The sequence below is a fragment of the Nycticebus coucang genome, chromosome 9 (assembly GCF_027406575.1).
Source record: "Nycticebus coucang isolate mNycCou1 chromosome 9, mNycCou1.pri, whole genome shotgun sequence".
NCBI classification, from domain to species: domain Eukaryota; kingdom Metazoa; phylum Chordata; class Mammalia; order Primates; family Lorisidae; genus Nycticebus; species Nycticebus coucang.
In genome coordinates this window covers 94,538,146-94,556,601 of record NC_069788.1, presented here as the reverse complement: position 1 = coordinate 94,556,601, position 18,456 = coordinate 94,538,146, and the positions used below count along the sequence as shown (strand labels likewise).

The following is an 18,456-nucleotide window of genomic DNA, read 5'->3' as shown; positions in this document are numbered from 1 at the left end:
GGTCACTCTGATGGATTTGCCCCTGTAGGTCAACTGGCGCTTACTCCTGGCAGCTTGCAGAATCTTTTCTTTTGTCTTGACTTTGGACAGGTTCATCACAATGTGTCTTGGAGAAGCTCAGTTAGAGTTGAGGCGACCTGGGGTCCGATATCCCTCTGAAAGCAGTGTGTCAGAATCTTTGGTGATATTTGGGAAATTTTCTTTTATAATATTCTCTAGTATGGCTTCCATTCCTCTGGGGCATTCTTCTTCCCCTTCTGGGATTCCTATAACTCGTATGTTGGAACGCTTCATAAAGTCCCATTATTCTGACAGTGAACGTTCTGCTTTCTCTCTCTTCTTTTCTGCCTCTTTTACTGTCTGAGTTATCTCAAGAAATTTGTCTTCTACCTCTGAAATTCTTTCTTCTGCATGGTCTAACCTGTTGCTGATACTTTCCATTGCATCTTTAAGTTCCCTAATCAACTGCTTCAGTTCCTTCAGCTCTGCTATATCCTTTTTATATTCTTCATATCATTCATCTCTTATTTGATTCTGTTTTTGGATTTCCTTTTGGTTATTTTCTACTTTATTAGCAGTTTCCTTCATTGTTTTCATCATTTCTTTCATTGTTTTCATCATGTGTATTCTAAATTCCCTTTCTGTCATTCCTAACATTTCTTTATAGGTGGAATCCTCTGCAGTAGCTACTTCGTGGTCCCTTGGCGGGGTTGTTCTGAACTGGTTCTTCATGTTGCCTGGAGTTTTCTGCTGATTCTTCGTCATGAGTGATTTCTTTTATCTGTTTCCTTGCCCTAATTTCCTTTCACTTCCTCTTGCTCTTTAAGTCCCCGTGCCTGTGTACTGAGGTTTCAATGAGTCCTTTTGGTACAGGACCAGAAGGGTGAGAAGGTTGAAGAGCAAGAAAGGGATGAAAGAAAGGAAGACCGAGTGAAAAGAAGAAAAAAAAATAGAGAAAGGAGAGGGCGTGGGTAAAAGGAATATTGCAAAAAGAAGAGAGGCACAGAAATAGGGAGACAGAGCAATATAGGTGTACAGTAGGGTACTTAGACACAACCTTAAAAAAAAAAAAAACACCTTCTGGGGGTGCCCAGTTGGATGATTCCCTTGAGGTCAGCAGCTCTTTGCTAACCTGATCAGACACAGTACCCCACCTCCACCAAGTAGAGAGGAAAGACAAAAATGCCATAAATCAAACTAAAACAAGGAAACAGAAAACTTTACGAGATAAAATTGGGTGAAAAACCAAATAATAGCGGTAGAAACACTAGCAACAATGAAGTTCTAGTTATTAAAAAAGGCAGCAATGGGAAATTATAATTAAACTAGAAAAATTGAGAAAGAAAAAAGATCTGTACAGGAAAGGTTGAAATTAAAAAAGAAAACAACAACATCAAAATAAACAAAAAAGCAACCAAACAAAAAAAAACCACACACACACAACCAAAAACAAAGCAGTATGTATATGTTGTTGAATGTTGTCTGGGGAACACGTGGTCTTCTGGGGTATGAGATGTTAATCACAGTTCTGATACGACTGGAGGCTGCTGATTTCTCAAACCCCAGCAGGCAGACACCCTAAATCTCTCTTCAGCCCTCTTAAAAGGCACTTTGAACTTGATGAGCAGAAGCTTTCCCAGTAAAGTGCTTGTTGCTGGAATCACTGCTGAAGTGGCTATCCACTGACCCAGTGTGCCAAAACTGGTGTTACTCTGCCCCTGACGGTTAGGGCTGCAAGGTGGCTCAGACCCCACCCTTAGGCTACTCAGTTGCTAGGTTACCAGCTCCCACCCGGATTCTAGCTCTGTGACTCTGAGGGTGGAGCTTGCCGGGGCAGATCACTCACAATGGCTCCCTGTGGCCCACAGCCAAACACTATTAGCTCTGTCTGGCTCAGCGGCTCAGACTGGGCCCTAGACAACGGCCAAAGTTCTCTGCATTCCTGCTCAGGCTCTCCCCAAGGCAGTTCAACTGAGTGCCAAGTCCAAAGACACCAAAACAGTTCATAGGTAAGGCCTTTCCGGTTTGCAGTCTTGCTGCTACTAAACTTACAGTTGCGGGCGGGTTTAGACCGATTGAACACACGTGACCACTTGCCAGTTTTCCACTGTTTTAGTCCTCCTCTTGGGGTCCAGAAGTCTCTCGTTGACTCTCTGAGTCCTCACAGGGGTGATGATAGGCAGATCCCACCAGCCAGAGATGCCTGGAGTCCTATCTCCCCGGACTCAGGGTGCCCAGATGCAAGGAAGCTGTTACTCGGCCGCCATCTTGCTCCTAATCTTGGTCTTTAGAAAGTGGGTTTTGGCTGGACGCAGTGGCTCACACCTGTAATCCTAGCATTCTGGGAGACCAAGGCAGGCGGATTGCCTGAGCTCAGGAGTTTGAGACCAGCCTAAGCAAAAGTGAGACCCTATCTCTAAATAATAGCCAGGCATTGCGGCAGACACTTATAGTCCCAGCTACTAGGGAGGCTGAGGCAAGAGGATCTCTTCAGCTCAGGAGTTTGAGGTTGCTGTGAGCTATGAAGCCACAGCACTCTACACAGGACGACAAAGTGAGACTGTCTCAAAAAAAAGGTGGGTTTGATGGATAACCCAACATAATTTTAGTTACAAAATTTGGTGATACATAAGATGAGAATTCATTTTTAATATCTATTATGTGCTAGAGGCTTCCTTTGGTCAATGAATCTGGGTAAATTCATTTTAGGTCTAAAACAAAGTGCGACCCTTGAACATGAATCAATGTTACAGATTTTCCCACTGGAGGTTTTGAACACGAATCAATGTTATAGATTTTCCCACTGGAGGTTTTGTGGCATAGTAGAAAAGGCATGTTGTTAGTCAGCTGGCTGAGTTTGCCTCACCACCCTGACACCCTCTACCCATCCCATCACTTGTCCTGAGTCAAGTTACTTAGACTCTTTGAGATGGTTCCTCATTTATAAAAGAAGATGACTAACATCTATCTCAACAGTTTCAAGAATAAATAAACAAAATACCTAGAATAATCAGTCCCCCTTTCCCTTCCCAAGGTGACAACAGTGAGGGGGAAAAATACTCCTTAGGATAAAGGTGGTTCAATATGTTTTATAAAATGAGTTTTGTTATTTTATGGTTGTATTTTCCTATTAACTCATTATATATTAATTCCAGGACTGTGACTTTCCTACTGGGGACAAAGATCTATCACTATCTTAGCATTTTGGGGAGAAGGGGCGGTGTGTATGCGTGAGTTTACCTCAGGGGTGGTATGACAGAGGTAGTTGTGCACAATGAAACCGAAAATAGAAATTGATACCAGATTATTGAGGGCTTTGAATGGTGTATTATAGGTTTAGACATTGTCTAATAGAAAATGTGGCCATGGAAAGCTTTGGAGCAGAGAAAAAGTAATTTTGTCTGTGCTTTGGGAAGGTAACTGACATGCTAGACTAAAATTTCTTGACAGCAGGGCCTGCCTGTTACTTGCACGTCTATTACTCATTTTTATACGAGTGATAGAAGAACAAATTTCTGGATGGAAGGACTGGAGAGAGAATAAGGGGTTTGGCAGAGAGACTGGGAAGCAACGGAAGACAGCGTCATGAATGTTTCCCAGAGAAGGGCTTGAGAAGATGCAGGGAGTGACTGGCGGTGGGAGCTCAGGAAGGTGGGGGAGACGTGAAGAGAACTCCGCAGAAGCTGGCTTGGACAGCTCTGGGCGGAGGACAGGTTGCTTGCCATCAGCAGAAACAGAAAACACAAAATGGGAAACCAGTTTTGAAAATAGGGGGACGGTAACAACAAGTCTGATTTCAGTTCAATGCGTTTGCCTTGAGGTGGAAATGTCCGACAGGCAAATGAAAACATGGGTCTGGAGTTGAGCGGAGGTCAAAACTAAAGATTTGTTTGTGAAGTTATACCCACAGAGATGATAGCTAACATCTCGGCAGTGTGTGAAATCATCCTTGGAGAATGTGTTGATCAAGATTGGCCAATTACAGGGCCTTGGTGAATAGGAACAGTATGGGATGACTGCAGAAGAGGCAACAGGAAAGGACAGCCGGAAAAACTGGCACAGAAATACCATGGGGACTAGAAGAGAGAAAGTTCGAAGGTAGCACTGTCAGGACAGACCCAGAGGGGCTGGAGGGTTTGGCCATTTGGGGCTCACTGGTCACTTTTTAGAGAGCTGTTGCAGCAGGGAAGGCTAGAGATGGGTTATAAGAGGTCAGGTTGTGGCAGGTGGCAACAGCTTCCTCTTTAATCTTCAACTGTTTCTTCTCAGGTCTCTTTTGAAGACTCTTCTCTGCTGCCCCAGTAAATGTTATTCCTGCCTCGGACTCTGTCCTTGGCCCCATGTTTACAACAGTTAGGATTTTCTTGGTTTCAAATCACAGAAAACAACTCCAGCTGGCCTGAGCAGAAGGATTTATTGGAAGGGTTCAGGGTTACCTCACAGGACCCAAAGGACTGGGCCTCGCACACAAACTTTAACCAGAAGCCAAGCACAACCTCCTTTCCTGCTCCCACGTTGGTGTCTGCTTTCCTTTTTTCTGCTCTCAGTGCAAACTGGCCATCTTGCTCCGCTGTGTCTGCCACTCGCTCCTGAGGCAGGCCTCTCTCACCCAGCCTCTTGGGAGCACTGCCACCTCCCACTCTCCCCCTGGATGTTTTCCAAGGGAATAGACTGAGTCGATTGGCGTGCACAGATGCCCACCCGTGGGCCGCTGAGCTGAGGTTAGATCAATAAGGCCACTGTGCCCAGACAGCAGCATGTGGACAAGGGGCGTGCCCAGGGCCTGGAAGTGGGGCGGGGGGGAGCTCAGGGCATGAGGAATGGATCAGGCCTAGGGAATTGGTGAGAAGGGGAGGAGACTGGAGCGAGCAGCTTCTTATTCTTCCTTTCTTTCTGTCTTTGCTCTGAGAGCCTGGATCCTCCTAAGCAGCAAACCCCTAGGATTGTGTTCCTTTCTAGACTGGGCCCTAGCCAGCTTGTTTTCTTCTGAGAAAGAAGATGGAATTATTGCCCAGATCTTACCAGCTTCCTCTCTGTAGGACCTGCCTCAGTACCCCAGTGGCCATGGCCATATCCTGGGGTGAACGAGAGTTGGCTAATACAGAGGCCAACCAGAGCCTCTTTTTTTTTTTTTTTTTGAGACAGAGTCTCAAGCTGTTGCCCCGGGTAGAGTGCCGTGGCATCATAGCAGACCCCCTCTTCCTGGGGTCTCTGGACTTGAAACTGGATGGATCACGGGCCAACTGCAGTGACTACAGGAGAGAGGCAGAGTCTGGAGGTGCTAGAGTTGCTGGTTCATTATTCTGGAAACCAGCTGCACCACTGCTATCCCTGTGTTAGATTCCCTCAGCCAGCCCTGTTTTCCAGTAAATTCCGTAGCAGTCCAAGCTAGTTTGGGTAGGTTTCTGTCATTGAGACCAAAAAGAACCTTGACTAAGTGAGGGCCAAGGGAGTTGCCCAATAGCTGTTCCCAACAGGGCCTCTTGCCTCCACGTCAGCTGTGGGAAGTGACCCTCCCCTTCCCGGTCACGTTTTCCAGGAGCAATCAAATCCAAGTCGTGACCACAGGAGAAGGTTTCCGTATTCTGGCAATTACTGAATAATGCCAGTTTGTTGGTGTATTGCTCTAATTTTGATATTTTGAAAATTTAAAATCTCTATTATTTATGTTTTGGGATCAGAATCAATGATTCAATGATTCAGTTTATGATAAAAATACTTGCTGAACAAAACTCTACCCAAAGTCAGAAAGGGCTTTTCATTAACTGGAACAATTTGTACAAAACACAAACACTCAGTGATACCATTAATCCACATTGTTTTTGAAATAATATTTATACTTGATTTTCAATGTTTTATTTATTTTAAATGAAGTTTAGTTTATTAGTTTCTGAATAAGATTTTATTTTTTTGACAAACTTCTAATTTTGGAATAGTTTTAGATTTACAGGAAAACTGTGAAATAGAACAGAGAGTTCCCACGTGCCCCTCCCCCAGTTTCCCCTGTTATTAGCATGTTACATGGATATGGAAACAATATTGATACATTATGATTAGCTAAAGTCCATGCTTGATTTGTTTTTATCTAATGTCCTTTTTCTGCTCCATATTCCCAACCAAGATACCAATTTAGTTGTCACATCTCTTTAGACTCCTCTTATTTATGACACTTTAAACTTTATTTTTATTGAAGTTATCTGCTGATAATGTAGATGAGACGGATGCTGGTTTAATGCTTCTACTTAACAAATTTACATTTTTACTTGCCCTTTAAATGTGTAACAATTTTAAAATGTGAAGTATATTAAATATTGTTTTACTAATGTTGTTAATGTTAGGAATTCTGAACACTTAGAAATACAATGTTAATATTGATAGCAATAGTTTGGAATTACTCAAAATAAATGATGAGTGTTTCTGCTCCAGTATAGCAATCACCAGAACCCCAAGGGACAGGAAGGGCATGGAGGATGTGACCATGTGATGGTGGAGTCTCTGGGTGCAGGACAGAACTGCAACTCCTGTGCAGAAGAGGGTGGCCGGGCCGCCAGGGGCTTAGTTCTCTACAGCAGGAAGCCCAGGCTCAGGTCACCCGAAAGAGCTCTGGGAATGTGTCTTCTGCCCCAAATCCCTACAGCATTCTGCTCCTCCTCTGGATAGCTGGAGAAGGCTTGCTTATGTTAGCCCAATCTGCTTTCTTTGTCTTGCACAGCCAGTGTCCTAGGGCCACTTTGCAGTAAAGATTTGGATTCTGGGAATTTACCTTAGAGCAGTCTTGAGTCTCTGTTTACCCAAGGCCCTGCTCCTTGCCCGGAACATAGTAAGCTCTCAGCATATGTAGGTGCTACTATTTGTCCAACCAAAGTTGAGCAAATGAAGGAAAGTGGAACCTTCGGTGGGAGAAAGCTGCACCTTCCCAGACATTGGGAGATGACGAGAATCAGGAGCTGGTGCGGGACAGTGAGGACACTGCAGTGAATGGGTGGAGCACCCGGCCTGCAGTGAGTGTGTGTGACAGGGACGGGGGCCCCTGCCCGGCCATGCTAGCTGTGGTGGCCTGACTCGGCTGGTGGCCACACAGAAGGAAGGAGACTCCCGGTGCCACTCTGGGATTCTAAGATGCAAGCCGGTCATCAGCACCCAGAAGTTATGATTAAGAGTTTAGTCACAAGGACGTAGCAGTACATCATTAGCAGAGTGGAGTCTTTTTTACCTTTAAACACATTATAATCTGTAGATCGATTACCCCAGAATTGCCAAAAAGTAGTTCACAATAGTTAGGCTTCATTTTGTCCATAGTTCATGGCATATTCGAAGTCTCTAAAGCTGACGTGACCATCTGAGTCTTGATCTACTTCCCTGGAGAATGAAACAAAAGTTACTCGCACACTGTTCTCACAGGACCATGCATCACGAGCACGTTACAATCTTCACTTCTCTGCCTGGCAGTGTGAGAGAGGGACCTAGTTCATCTATTTGAAGGCCAAGATTGATGCCTGTTTTGTTTTGTTTTTTTTTTACATTGATAATACCTAATCAATAAAGTGAGAAGAAAAAAAAGGTATTTATTAAAACCTACAGAAATAATATAGTCAATGTATTTGAAGTAATAAAGCCAAATGCATAGGTTATATAAGAAAGGGAGGAATGAACGTTTTTCTAGTTATTCTCTACTAGGATAACTAGACATATGTCTATGATACATCAAAAAATATATACCTATTACGTAACAGAAATGTGGGATAAACAAGAGCTAAGAAAAAGAGTTTGGGAATAAGGAATAATCTCACTGAATCTTTGCACTGATGCTGGGTTGGGTCCATTTTACCAACAGATACACTGAGCCTTGAGGAGGCGATAGAAACTCAGCAGTTTTCTCAATATCACATTGCTGGTAAATAGCAGTGTTGGAACTCAAACGAGGCTCATTCAATTCTGAAATTAGCTATACTGTATTCCACCTCACCTCCCTACATAAATAGGATATTCCAGACAGAAGTGATTACATTCCAATTCTCCTTCCAGAGATTTTTCAGTGGCTTCCTTTAGGGTCTCAGAAACCCTGCCAAATCCTCATCAATACCCAATAAACTTCTCTGCCTCCTATGAAGAGTGATGAAAGTGGGAACCTCTGGCTGGTCAACTGAAGGTGGGGTGGCCTCAGCTGGGCTGTTCTTGTGTGTCCCTAAAACTGCTGAGACCGGGGTATTGCTCCCTGAACAGGGAGCCAAGAAATGGCACCCACTCCGCATGGTTAAGACAGTACACACCAGAAGGACAAAATCACAGCACAAGCAATACAAACTGTTACCAGTAAGAGAAATGTTCATTAAAAAATGTGTTTTAAAGCGTAACTGATGACCAGTGGTCACAATTACTCTTTGGGGGCCATTTCAAGACAACGTATTCCATCCTTTCTATGTAGCTTCCGTGGTTGATGCAAATTATATTTTACTGAAACAACAAATAGTAGCAACTATGACACAGGACTTTTTAAACCAAAGTCTGGTCCAACCAAGAGAGCCACTAATCACTGTAATAGTTTTAAAGCAGGCTTTTTAAAATATTGAATTCTAAAATAAACTTTCTGAATATTTCATGCCAAAGTCTCTGAAGTCTATAATGGTTCAGAATAGAGTGATGATAATTTTTCATTCTTTTGAAGTAAAGAAAAATCCCTACTTCTCTGCCCCAGGGCAAAGCCATGTTGCAGTGTGTTAGTATAAAATGATTGCAGACTGCAGAGGCCGTTATTCTTGTTACTTCTTTTGGTAAAATATACATGATGATTTCATGCTACACAAGACCAAAAGCATAATGTCAGATCTCCTCCAAGGGATTAGAAATAATCAGGATAACATGTTGCTAACTACAGACTATAAATCATTCCTTTTATTAAATTAGATAATTGAAGATTCTTAATATTGCCTAAGCATTTTTTCCCAAGGAATAGGATTAGATAAATGGCCTTTTTTCTTTCCACTCTGAAGTGGTATGATTGAACTATAAATCTCAGAGGGTGAGTTAAGTGGATAACCTAAAAAAATAGTGTTAAGAATAAAGTGTTTGTGATAATATTTGTGTGTGTATGTATGTATTTATTCACTTACTGAGATGCTGAATGCTTGTAGGGAAAGGAATCCCTTTGCCTGATTTTCTCAGTTAACAACCTTGATTGTCATTGTATTAGTTTCTAATTTTCTTGCTGTCTTTGCCAAAGCTTCTCACAGTATAAACAAGAACTGTTAAAATGGGAAAGTTTATTTGTGTGGTTCGGAGTGGGATTTTATTCACATGATGAATCAAGGGGTGTCATTTATATTTTTAAGTTTATATTAATATTTAGCCTGAAGCATGATAATACTTTGCCTTCCAACTTGTTGTCCTCCCTCTCCCACCTCCAGACGAGCAGGTCTGGTCATCTTACGGAGAGTGAAGAGGAAATTCAAGTTTCAAGGCTATTATTATTTTTTATTATGATTATTTTTTCAGGCTTGCAGGGCTATCATTTCAAAAGCAAATGCAGACTGCTTTTTTGTGGCAGACCAAACTATTCCGAAGAAGAAAAAAGATTTCACAGCACCCACACTCAAATCACTGTGAGAAAAAAATAGCTGTGGCCGCTGGGCAGCATCGGTGCTCAGGCGATGAAGAACTTGTCACTGGATAAAGAGTTTCATTGTTTCCGTCCACAGCATTCAACCCTAATAGGAGTTTACTTTAGTTCTGAAACTACGTAGAATGCATTGCTTCACTGTCACCCACAAACCTTCAGCACTAAAATATTCTGCCATCACATGTTTTAGCTGGAAACAAAACTTGGAGGGGCAAGTCCTTTGTGTTTGCTGCTGTGTCCTCACGTCTGAGCCCACAGCAGACAATGAGTGTCTGTAGAATGAATGAATTTGTGGAATAAACGAATCTGAGGAAACAGCTGACGTTATTATGGAAAATCTATTACCTTCCAGGAGGTACTGGGGGATTAGAGAAAGAGACTGTATCATCACTGTCTTTACAGAGTCTAAATGAAACTCTGTAGGAATGAAACAGACAAGAGAACTCACCTAGACTCATCACTCCAGGACCATCCCCGTAAGTCAGTTAGTTACGATCTCTAGGCTCAACCACATTCTGTAAACACAGATAAGGCACAGGAGAGACCACGAGAGGCAAACCTTGGAGAGGGAGGCTAAAAAAGGGGGCCAATGGATGGAAGAAGTCCTTTGAATGCTAGGCTATCCAGTTTAGAGCTAAAAAGCAGAAACTGAACCAAAGCAGAACAGCGGGTATGTGAGAGTCTAACTTGCCCTATGGACAGACAGCATGCACTCCAGTCCAGGTAAGCAGCTGCTCATTACTAGACATATGGATACAGGTATAGACATATTACAGAGCTGGCTTTTCAAAATTATACAGCTGCACAAGAGGAAAATAAATTGCTATGAATAATAACTGCTTCTAGGAATGTAGGTCCAGTGAAATTAAAGGCTTTTTTGGTTTGTTTTTGAGGTGCAAAAGGGAGACTCAGATTTGGGGAGTATGGACTCAAGAGAGCTGACCTGCTGTGTATAACTTAGTGTGAACAATTTAGGGCCATCTGGGAGGAAGAGGGTGCAGGAATGAGAGTCCCCAGTGGTCAGGAGATCGAAAGCCCTTTGATTGACTGCTCTGTTCACCACGTGCTTCGAAGTTGTTTGTGTTGCTTGTTATACTCTCTCCCCCATCCCCACCAAGGGTGTGACAGGCATACACACACTATGGGGGGTAGTGACATTGGGGGGTATCTGTGTTAAGAGCTGAAGATTGACTTAGGAGATAAGATCTGTCTGAGCAGGTACAGTAGACAACAAGAAAAGCAGGTGGGGAAAGACGGGAGGATCCATTAACTGAATGAATCCAGAGAAGTGAGAACTAACTCAGAGCCACAAGCCTTCAAGAAATTTGTGAGAATCCTGAGAAGTGCTCAATAATCTCATGAGGTGTGGAGTGGGGTTTCCAGGCAATACTATTTGGGCTTGGAAGTGTAGGAAGGTTCAAAAGACACCAGGATTCACAGAAGATTTCCAGCAAGATCTAGACTCCGTGCATACAGCTGACCCCAACAGTTTTCATATCTTTTAAAATACAGACTTGTTCTGATTCATTGTATTAAAAAGTAGTTATAATTAGCATGAGCTTTAGCATTCTTCTCTTTGACATCTTGATTTGTTAAGTGAGACTCTGTTGCATTCTTTTGGTGTGGGGGCTTCCGTTCTTCAGCCCAGGCTAGAGGCTTCCTTGACGCAGAGGTGAAGAGGTCTCTACCTGAAGAAGCCAGGGCTTCCCATTGTCAGTCTTACGGAGCAAAGCCGTGGTGTACTCCAATACATTGAGGGGAAGAAGGGGAACAGAAGGTTTTGTGGTTTTTTTAATTTAAAAATTTTGTAAGTAGTGAAATTTTTCTTGTAAGTAGCAAATACAAAAGTATTTACATCATGACAATTTCTTAGAATGTTCTGAAAGTAGTTATTTCTTGGAAAATAGTTATTGTTGTAAAATCATTTATGGGTATCCCATTCTTAGGTCTCTAAAGCCAGATTTCAAACTGGAGTACTTGCTTTTACCCAAGTTACTTTGGAAAAATAAATAAATAAAAAGAAGGAAAGAAACAAAGAATGAATGGTTTAATAGACTCCATTATATCAAAAAATCAATAAAATCTTCCTAGGAAAAGCCATGAAGTGACATTTTTAAGTGGAAACAAGAATACAAAAATAGTATATACGTCATAATTGCAATTTTATAAACATATATATTCATTTGGGCAGAAGAGGAAGGTTATATGCTAAACAGAAATGTGTCTTATGAAAATGGTAGAGTTATGGAAATTCTGTCTTAAAATATTCTTTACAATATTGATACCTTTTTCAACTGAAAGGATATTTTCTTTCTTTTTAAGTCTGAATTTTCCTAACAAGTGGCCTTATTTCACACTGTTTAAACCCTCCACAGCTGGAGTTGGGTTTCTCAATCTCAGCACGACTGACATTTTTGGACCTGGCCCTGCTGTCGTAGCAGAGAGGGGGCTTCGTTGCACTGGGCCTTGAAGGATGTGGGGCAGGATTCCTGGCCTCTTCCTACTTGATGTCAGCAATACCCTCTCCCACCCCTCACCCCCAACGGTGAAAGCTAAGTATGTCTCCAGAAATTGCTGAATGTCCCCTGGGGAACAAAATCATCCTCAGTTGAGAACCTCTGAGTTAGAAGAACCATAGGTTGAGGCAATCCTTGGGAACATTCCAGCTAATGCCCCACTTGCTAAAATAATTGCTTTCAGGACTTTTTTTTTTTTTTTATTGTTGGGGATTCATTGAGGGTACAATAAGCCAGGTTACACTGATTGCAATTGTTAGGTAAAGCTTTTTTTTTTTTTTTTTAAACAAATGATTTAAAGGTCAGCTGAGGTGCATGTTTCTCAGATAGATTATGTGGATAACTGCCCCAATACTCCGTCTTGCCAACACTAAGGTTTTAAATTGAGCCCGGTGAAGACCTACCACTCAAGAGGCAAACTTGTGCTGGTCTAACAGGGCCAGTGCCAGACATATCTGTATTCCTAGCAAATGCACTGAAAGACAATAATTATTTTCAGTCACCATGATAATAACACAGGGTTTTGAAAGTTGATGCTGTATTTGATTTACCTGAAAAATGAATGAGAAATTTAATGTGGAGGCAAAGATTTAAATGAGAAAAGTTTCTTAGTGGAATTTTGGAGCAGAGAAAAGGGAGAGAGAATTTCCTTCTCTTTGATTCTTTATGGAATAATTTAAACTAAAGTCAAAACTGCCATTACATTAGGGACAAAGCTGTCATACTGACTGAACAGTGAGAGTAAAAATTACCCTCCAAGCAAGGAGCCCTGCTGTGGATGAGAGGGCCGCTATTGAAGATGCACTGATGACAGCTTCTCCCGCAAGCAGGTTTCCCTTCCAAGGAGCTGGTGGGGTCCAGCCACTGGCAGCTGCCTCTCAGCTGATGAGCATCCTGCAGTGCTACACAGCAATTCAGTTGGTAATGTGTTTATTCATTTTACCTTTGTGAAGGTGCATGTTTTAAAAAAAGCCATTCAGATGCATGGGAAGGACTAAGGAGCTATGCAGATGACGCTAGCCTTTTCTTGGCTTCCATGTGACTTTGGCAGAGCATTCCCTTCTGTGCCCTGGGCTGCCTTTGGCCTGAGGCACTGTCCAGCTTTCTTAAGTCCTTGCCACTGCTGGTAGTGCCTCACCTTGGATGAAACCCGGCACCAGCATCTTCTGTGTTGGGACCACTGACATCTGGGTTGGCGTACACACACACACACACACACACACACACACACACACACACACACAATCTGGGAATATGAAAAGGGGGTTAAGGGCAACCCTTGACCAATGAGGCTGGAGGATTCAATGGAAACTGTTGTCCGCTCTGTCCCTCAGTAGACAACTCTAAGGTCATTCTTTGGCCTCACTGGAATTCTGCACGGATGGAGCTCTAGTTGCTCAGAGCAATAATGAACTTGAGGACCAACTCATGCATCAGTTTTCCCTCTTTTTGTGTTTTCACAACACCCTGCAAGCAAGTCCTCATCTCAGGCTCTGCTTCTAGGAAGAGCCTAGGTTAAGACACAGGGTAAAGTTTATTTTGAGAGATAAAGTTCATTCTGAGCATTTAACTTGCCATGAGCAACAGCCTGTCAAGCCAGCTTCTCATTCAGGTGAAAGGGACCTCACTGCTTGAAATAGATCAGAGTGTTCCATCTTCTATTTGCAAAATCCTTTTTGGATTGCCTTTAAGAAGAGCAAGGTTTGATTTTGCTTTTCTTTTGGAAGTTTGAAGTTCCAAGCAATTAAAATGCCAGTTAATCAGAAAAACATAGCAGCAGTCTTCACTGTCCAATAAATGCCTTATTAATATGTAGTCTATTAACAACAAATAGCATTATTAGCCTTTAAGTGCTCCTTCAGTGGGAAGACAATACATTCCTGGCTATAAGATTCTTACAAGGTTCTTTTGGATGTAGCGGCACAGCCATAAACTGGCTTGAACAGCTGGCAGACTTGGCCACTTAGGATGAACTGTGAAAGGTAAATAGATGTCCAGACCAAGCCAGGGGTAAAGAATGATACAAGCCAAGGCGAAACTTTGGCCTCATTAGTACCAGGTTCAGCCCACTGGACTAACGGTGAAGTGGACACTGCTGGCTACTTCCCACCACCCACCTACCTGCTCTATGCTATGCGGCAGCTGAATGGTTCGGGTGGGACAGATCCCCACCCCAAGCCCCAGGAGTGGGAGCTGACTGGCCTAATCCAATTACTGTAATCCCACTTTCCTTATTGCAATGACTGGTTCAAAGATTGATTGGTTTCAGTACATTTTGTTCCTTCTCTGGCCACTACTGATTGGTAAAGAGTTGGTACAAACACAATGAAGTCTGGGCATTTTGTTCACAAGCTGAGAAAGAAGCTCTCTCAGTATGGACATCTGGGATGCTGAGGTGAGGCCTGGTATTGCAGGAGGTTGTCCTACCATAAGGGCACGATCTCCACAATAGTCCTATGATCCCAATAATTTGTGCACAGGCTTTTTAAGTGTTAATTATCAGCCTGAGAATGGAGCTATATATAGTGAGAGGAAGAGTCAGAAGAACAGCAGAGGAGCTGGAGCCTTAACGAACCATGCCTGAAGCCTGCCCTATGTCAAGACTCATAGTTATTGACCCGATACATTCCCTGTGCGGTTCAGGGCAGTCTGAGGTCAATTTCCTGCTACTTGCAAGTGAAAGCCTCCTGATATACGAGGTAGCCTGTCTGAAATCTTTTCTAAACCTTGTAATATCTGAAACTTGGTAAACTGACAGTGGACACTCAATGAATACAGGACTTCTGAAATGACATTTCTAATTTGAAAGAAATCCTAAATAATTCCAGTTTCTCCTTAGATACTATCCCAAGGTTTTCCCAATTATTTTCCTCAGTACTGCACTCTAAAGAAGTAAGGCTTGCTGTAACCAAAAAAAAAAAAAAAAGTTCTGTTTATTTTCTTTTGTAGTTTTGTCCAGGGCTGGGTTTGAACCTACCACCTACGGCATATGGGGCCAGCACCCTACTCCTTTGAGCCACAGGCGCTGCCCAAAAGTTCTGTTTATGATGGCTTGTGGTTCTTAATGTGCTGAAGAGGCTACTGAGGGGACCGATATTTTTTTCCCCTCAATGAGTGACAGAATAAATTCTGCAGTCCAAGAAAAAAGGAAAAACTGGATGTAAAATGCAGTCACAGCTGGCAAAAGGGATTAACCATAAATAATGACTCACTTTTTCCTATTTACTAAGTTTTAAGAATGAGACTCGTATTTCAGTATCCCTGATTATTGACTACTTACAGATAAAAGCAATCAACATATATCCCAAAGCCTCATTTCCAGGAAATGGTTTGATATTTCTACTCTATCAAGTGTTTTAGCAGAGCTGCTAATAAACAATCTTATTTCTAAGTTTGATTCTCTGGAAGAGAAACTGCAATGTAATAAAATAGCACACATCCGACAGCATTTAGGACAAAGAACAAAAAGTCAAAGTGAACATCTTTGAACTCATCATAACAAATCTGTTTCCTGTCCTTCAGGGGCCACCAAATCTTCCATTTTTCCTCCCATGCCATAGCTGTGTAACTACTCCAGGCCAACTCTAGATATGGTAGGAGGCAGTGGCCCAGCAGAAACTGCCCAGAAGGGGACTCCCTTCTTCAGCAGGCTGCTGCCCAGCTTTGTGACCTTGGACAAGCCTCTGAGCTGCTAGAAATATCAAGACTCAGCTTGCCAAGTTGAATGGCTGGGCTAGACTTGAACTGGTTTCAAGTTTTCATGAATCTAAGCTGCATCTTGATTATACAACTAGCATCTTTGCGTATAGAAAATTTAAAAATGCAACCCAACTCCTTTTAGCCATTTCTAGCCTTTAAAAAAAAGCAGTTTGAATATTTGACCCTGTGGACAGTTATAAGGAACCATCAACATATATAAATGTAAATAGAAAGGAAAAAAATCCTGACTTCAACAGTGGAAAATATGAATGGAGATAAAGCCATTTCTATTTCAAATATATAATCACTTCAGCTGAGATATCCAGTATCATCTTGAACTTGATTATGAGATAAAAGAAACAGGACAGAGATGGCAATCATTTAATCTCTTAAGAACAGCTATTCTGAAGAGCTTTTCACTCTGTGCTCAATAGATTTCTAGCAGGTTATGATCTGGCTAGAAAGAAAGCATAACGATGAAGAAAATTATGTTTTCAATAACACACGCTTTTACAGTACAAGTCCTTCCACAAAAGAGGCAATACAATGAACTCTGACCACTTTAACAGACGGCATAATGGCTCCGTGTACAGATGTGGCCTCTCTGAAAGCAACAAGTTCATATCCCTGACTAGAGGTTTAGGAATAAGCTGAACTTTCAAGTATAATGTAGGAAAGATTACATACTTGCAGACAAGAAAGCTGAGTTTTAGCAGGTTCAGAGGCTTGGAGAAATGGGATAAAAGAATAAGACTTAATGAGCTTCATTTTGCTAATGCAACAAACAGAGTTGAAGTTGAAATGTGAACTATAAACATCAAGCCATTTGTAAATGCCCTACTAATTACATTGCTGGCCATTGTTTGGTAGGAAGCTTGGCTTTTTAAAAAAGTATACTTCCCTGGAGTCAGAAAACAACAATTGTCAAACAAGGCATATTTTCTCTAATAGTATAATGTTTCTGAGTAGGACATACATACACATATATGTGTATGTGTGTGTGTGTATATATATATGATTATATACATTTTTTTTTGGAGACAAAGTCTCACTTTGTCACCCTGGGTAGAGTGCCAGGGCATCATAGCTCACAGCAACATCAAACTCTTGGGCTCAAGTGATCTTGCCTCAGCTTCCCAAAGAACTGGAACTAGAGGTGCCTGCCACAGTGCCTATTTGTAGAGATAGGGTCTGCTCTTGCTCAGTCTGGTCTTGAACTCCTGAGCTCAAGCAATCCACCTGCCTCAGCCTCCTAAAGTACTAGGATTTACAGGTATGAGCCACCAGGCCTGGCCCAAGTAGTATATATTTTTGATAATATGTGATAATTTTTGATTATATGAGAGTTTTCTTGTGTACTTTTTTTGAGAAATTTAATAAATCTAAAGTTTATTTAGAAAAATTAATATACCATAAAATAAAATTAAAAAAACTTAAAATAATGTCAAAACAAAATATAAATCCTTAGTACTTAAAAACAGTGCGATTATGACTTAGGAATCAACAAACAAGAATAGTGTCCAGAAATAAAACATATGTAGGAATTCTGCAAAGGTCAAATGAGACATTTCAAACTGGTGGGGATGGAAAAGGTTGATAGGAAAAGAACTTGGGATAACTGGCTATCCGATGGGGATGGCCTGACTCTGACAGAGGCTGCTATGTATTCAGCAAATCTTCCCTCTCTTATCAGGAACACAGCTAGACTACATTTCCCAGCCTCCTTTGTGCTTAGACATAACCAGGAGTTCTGGCAACAAAATGTTAATAACACAATGATATAGAAACAAAGACTATTCATTGCTTCGACTAATTAAAAGCATAACATTTCAAAGGAATGTACAGAACCTTACAGTCAATGTAGGGGTCGTGACCTTGACAAATCTTGAAAAATTCTCATACTATGTTAGCAAAGACTTGCCAGTGAGTGATTTGCTCTATGAATCTTGGTTATTGGAAAGTCATTTTTAAATTCTGAGATGTCAGTTTTTCCTTTTCCCATGAAATCAGAATGCAAAAATTTATAAAAGTTAAGATTTTTAACAGTTTATACTTTAAGGCTTAAATAATCTATTTGAAAAAATAAGATTTTATGTCTCAGCCCATTTCTCCTTGATGTATGTCATGGAGCCAGTAGAAAATTTGGCCTTAGTTCAGCATGATTATAATGAATTATTTATGTTTCGTTTACAACATGCTCCCTATCATTTAGAATCTCTGAGTCTGGGGACAATAATATACAACATAAAAAATAAATAACATTTCGTAATGCAGTAATTCCCTCAAATTATCAGAAGCACTCTATTAGGAAGGTCTACTTGTAATCAGAAAGTTACACCAAAGAGAATGACCATGAGGGCTTTTCATGAGAGAATTTCAGTCTAAAGAGATGAAGGTTCAGGAGGGCTACATCCAGGTATTCAGAGAATCAGGAAGCCTCATGGCCAAATCAAGCAAATTGTAGGATAAAGCCAACAGACTCCAAGTTTAAAGACTGAAACCTGGAAATGCTTCTTTGTATAACAGCTAGAAGACAGAATTTGTTTTCTGTTCCTCCAGTAATTCTCTAAGTTGGTATAAAGATGAGGGAACACACCCCTGAGGATGGTCTCCCAAATCACCTGT

At 41.6% G+C, this 18,456-nt stretch overlaps 1 protein-coding gene across 3 annotated transcripts in view; it reads right to left on the bottom strand.

Annotated features, from left to right (window-relative positions):
• The window catches only part of EFCAB11 (EF-hand calcium binding domain 11), a 213,023-nt gene that overhangs the window by 37,868 nt on the left and 156,699 nt on the right, over positions 1–18,456 (bottom strand). Inside the window, exon 6 of one of the 3 annotated variants that reach the window (XM_053603875.1) lies at positions 5,895–7,359. The exons of the other annotated variants lie outside the window; for them this stretch is intronic. Within the exon in view, the coding sequence (XP_053459850.1) occupies positions 7,278–7,359 (82 nt within the window). The 3' untranslated portion in view covers positions 5,895–7,277. Of the gene's footprint in view, positions 1–5,894; positions 7,360–18,456 lie in introns of those variants that run through there. 3 annotated transcript variants of the gene reach the window in all.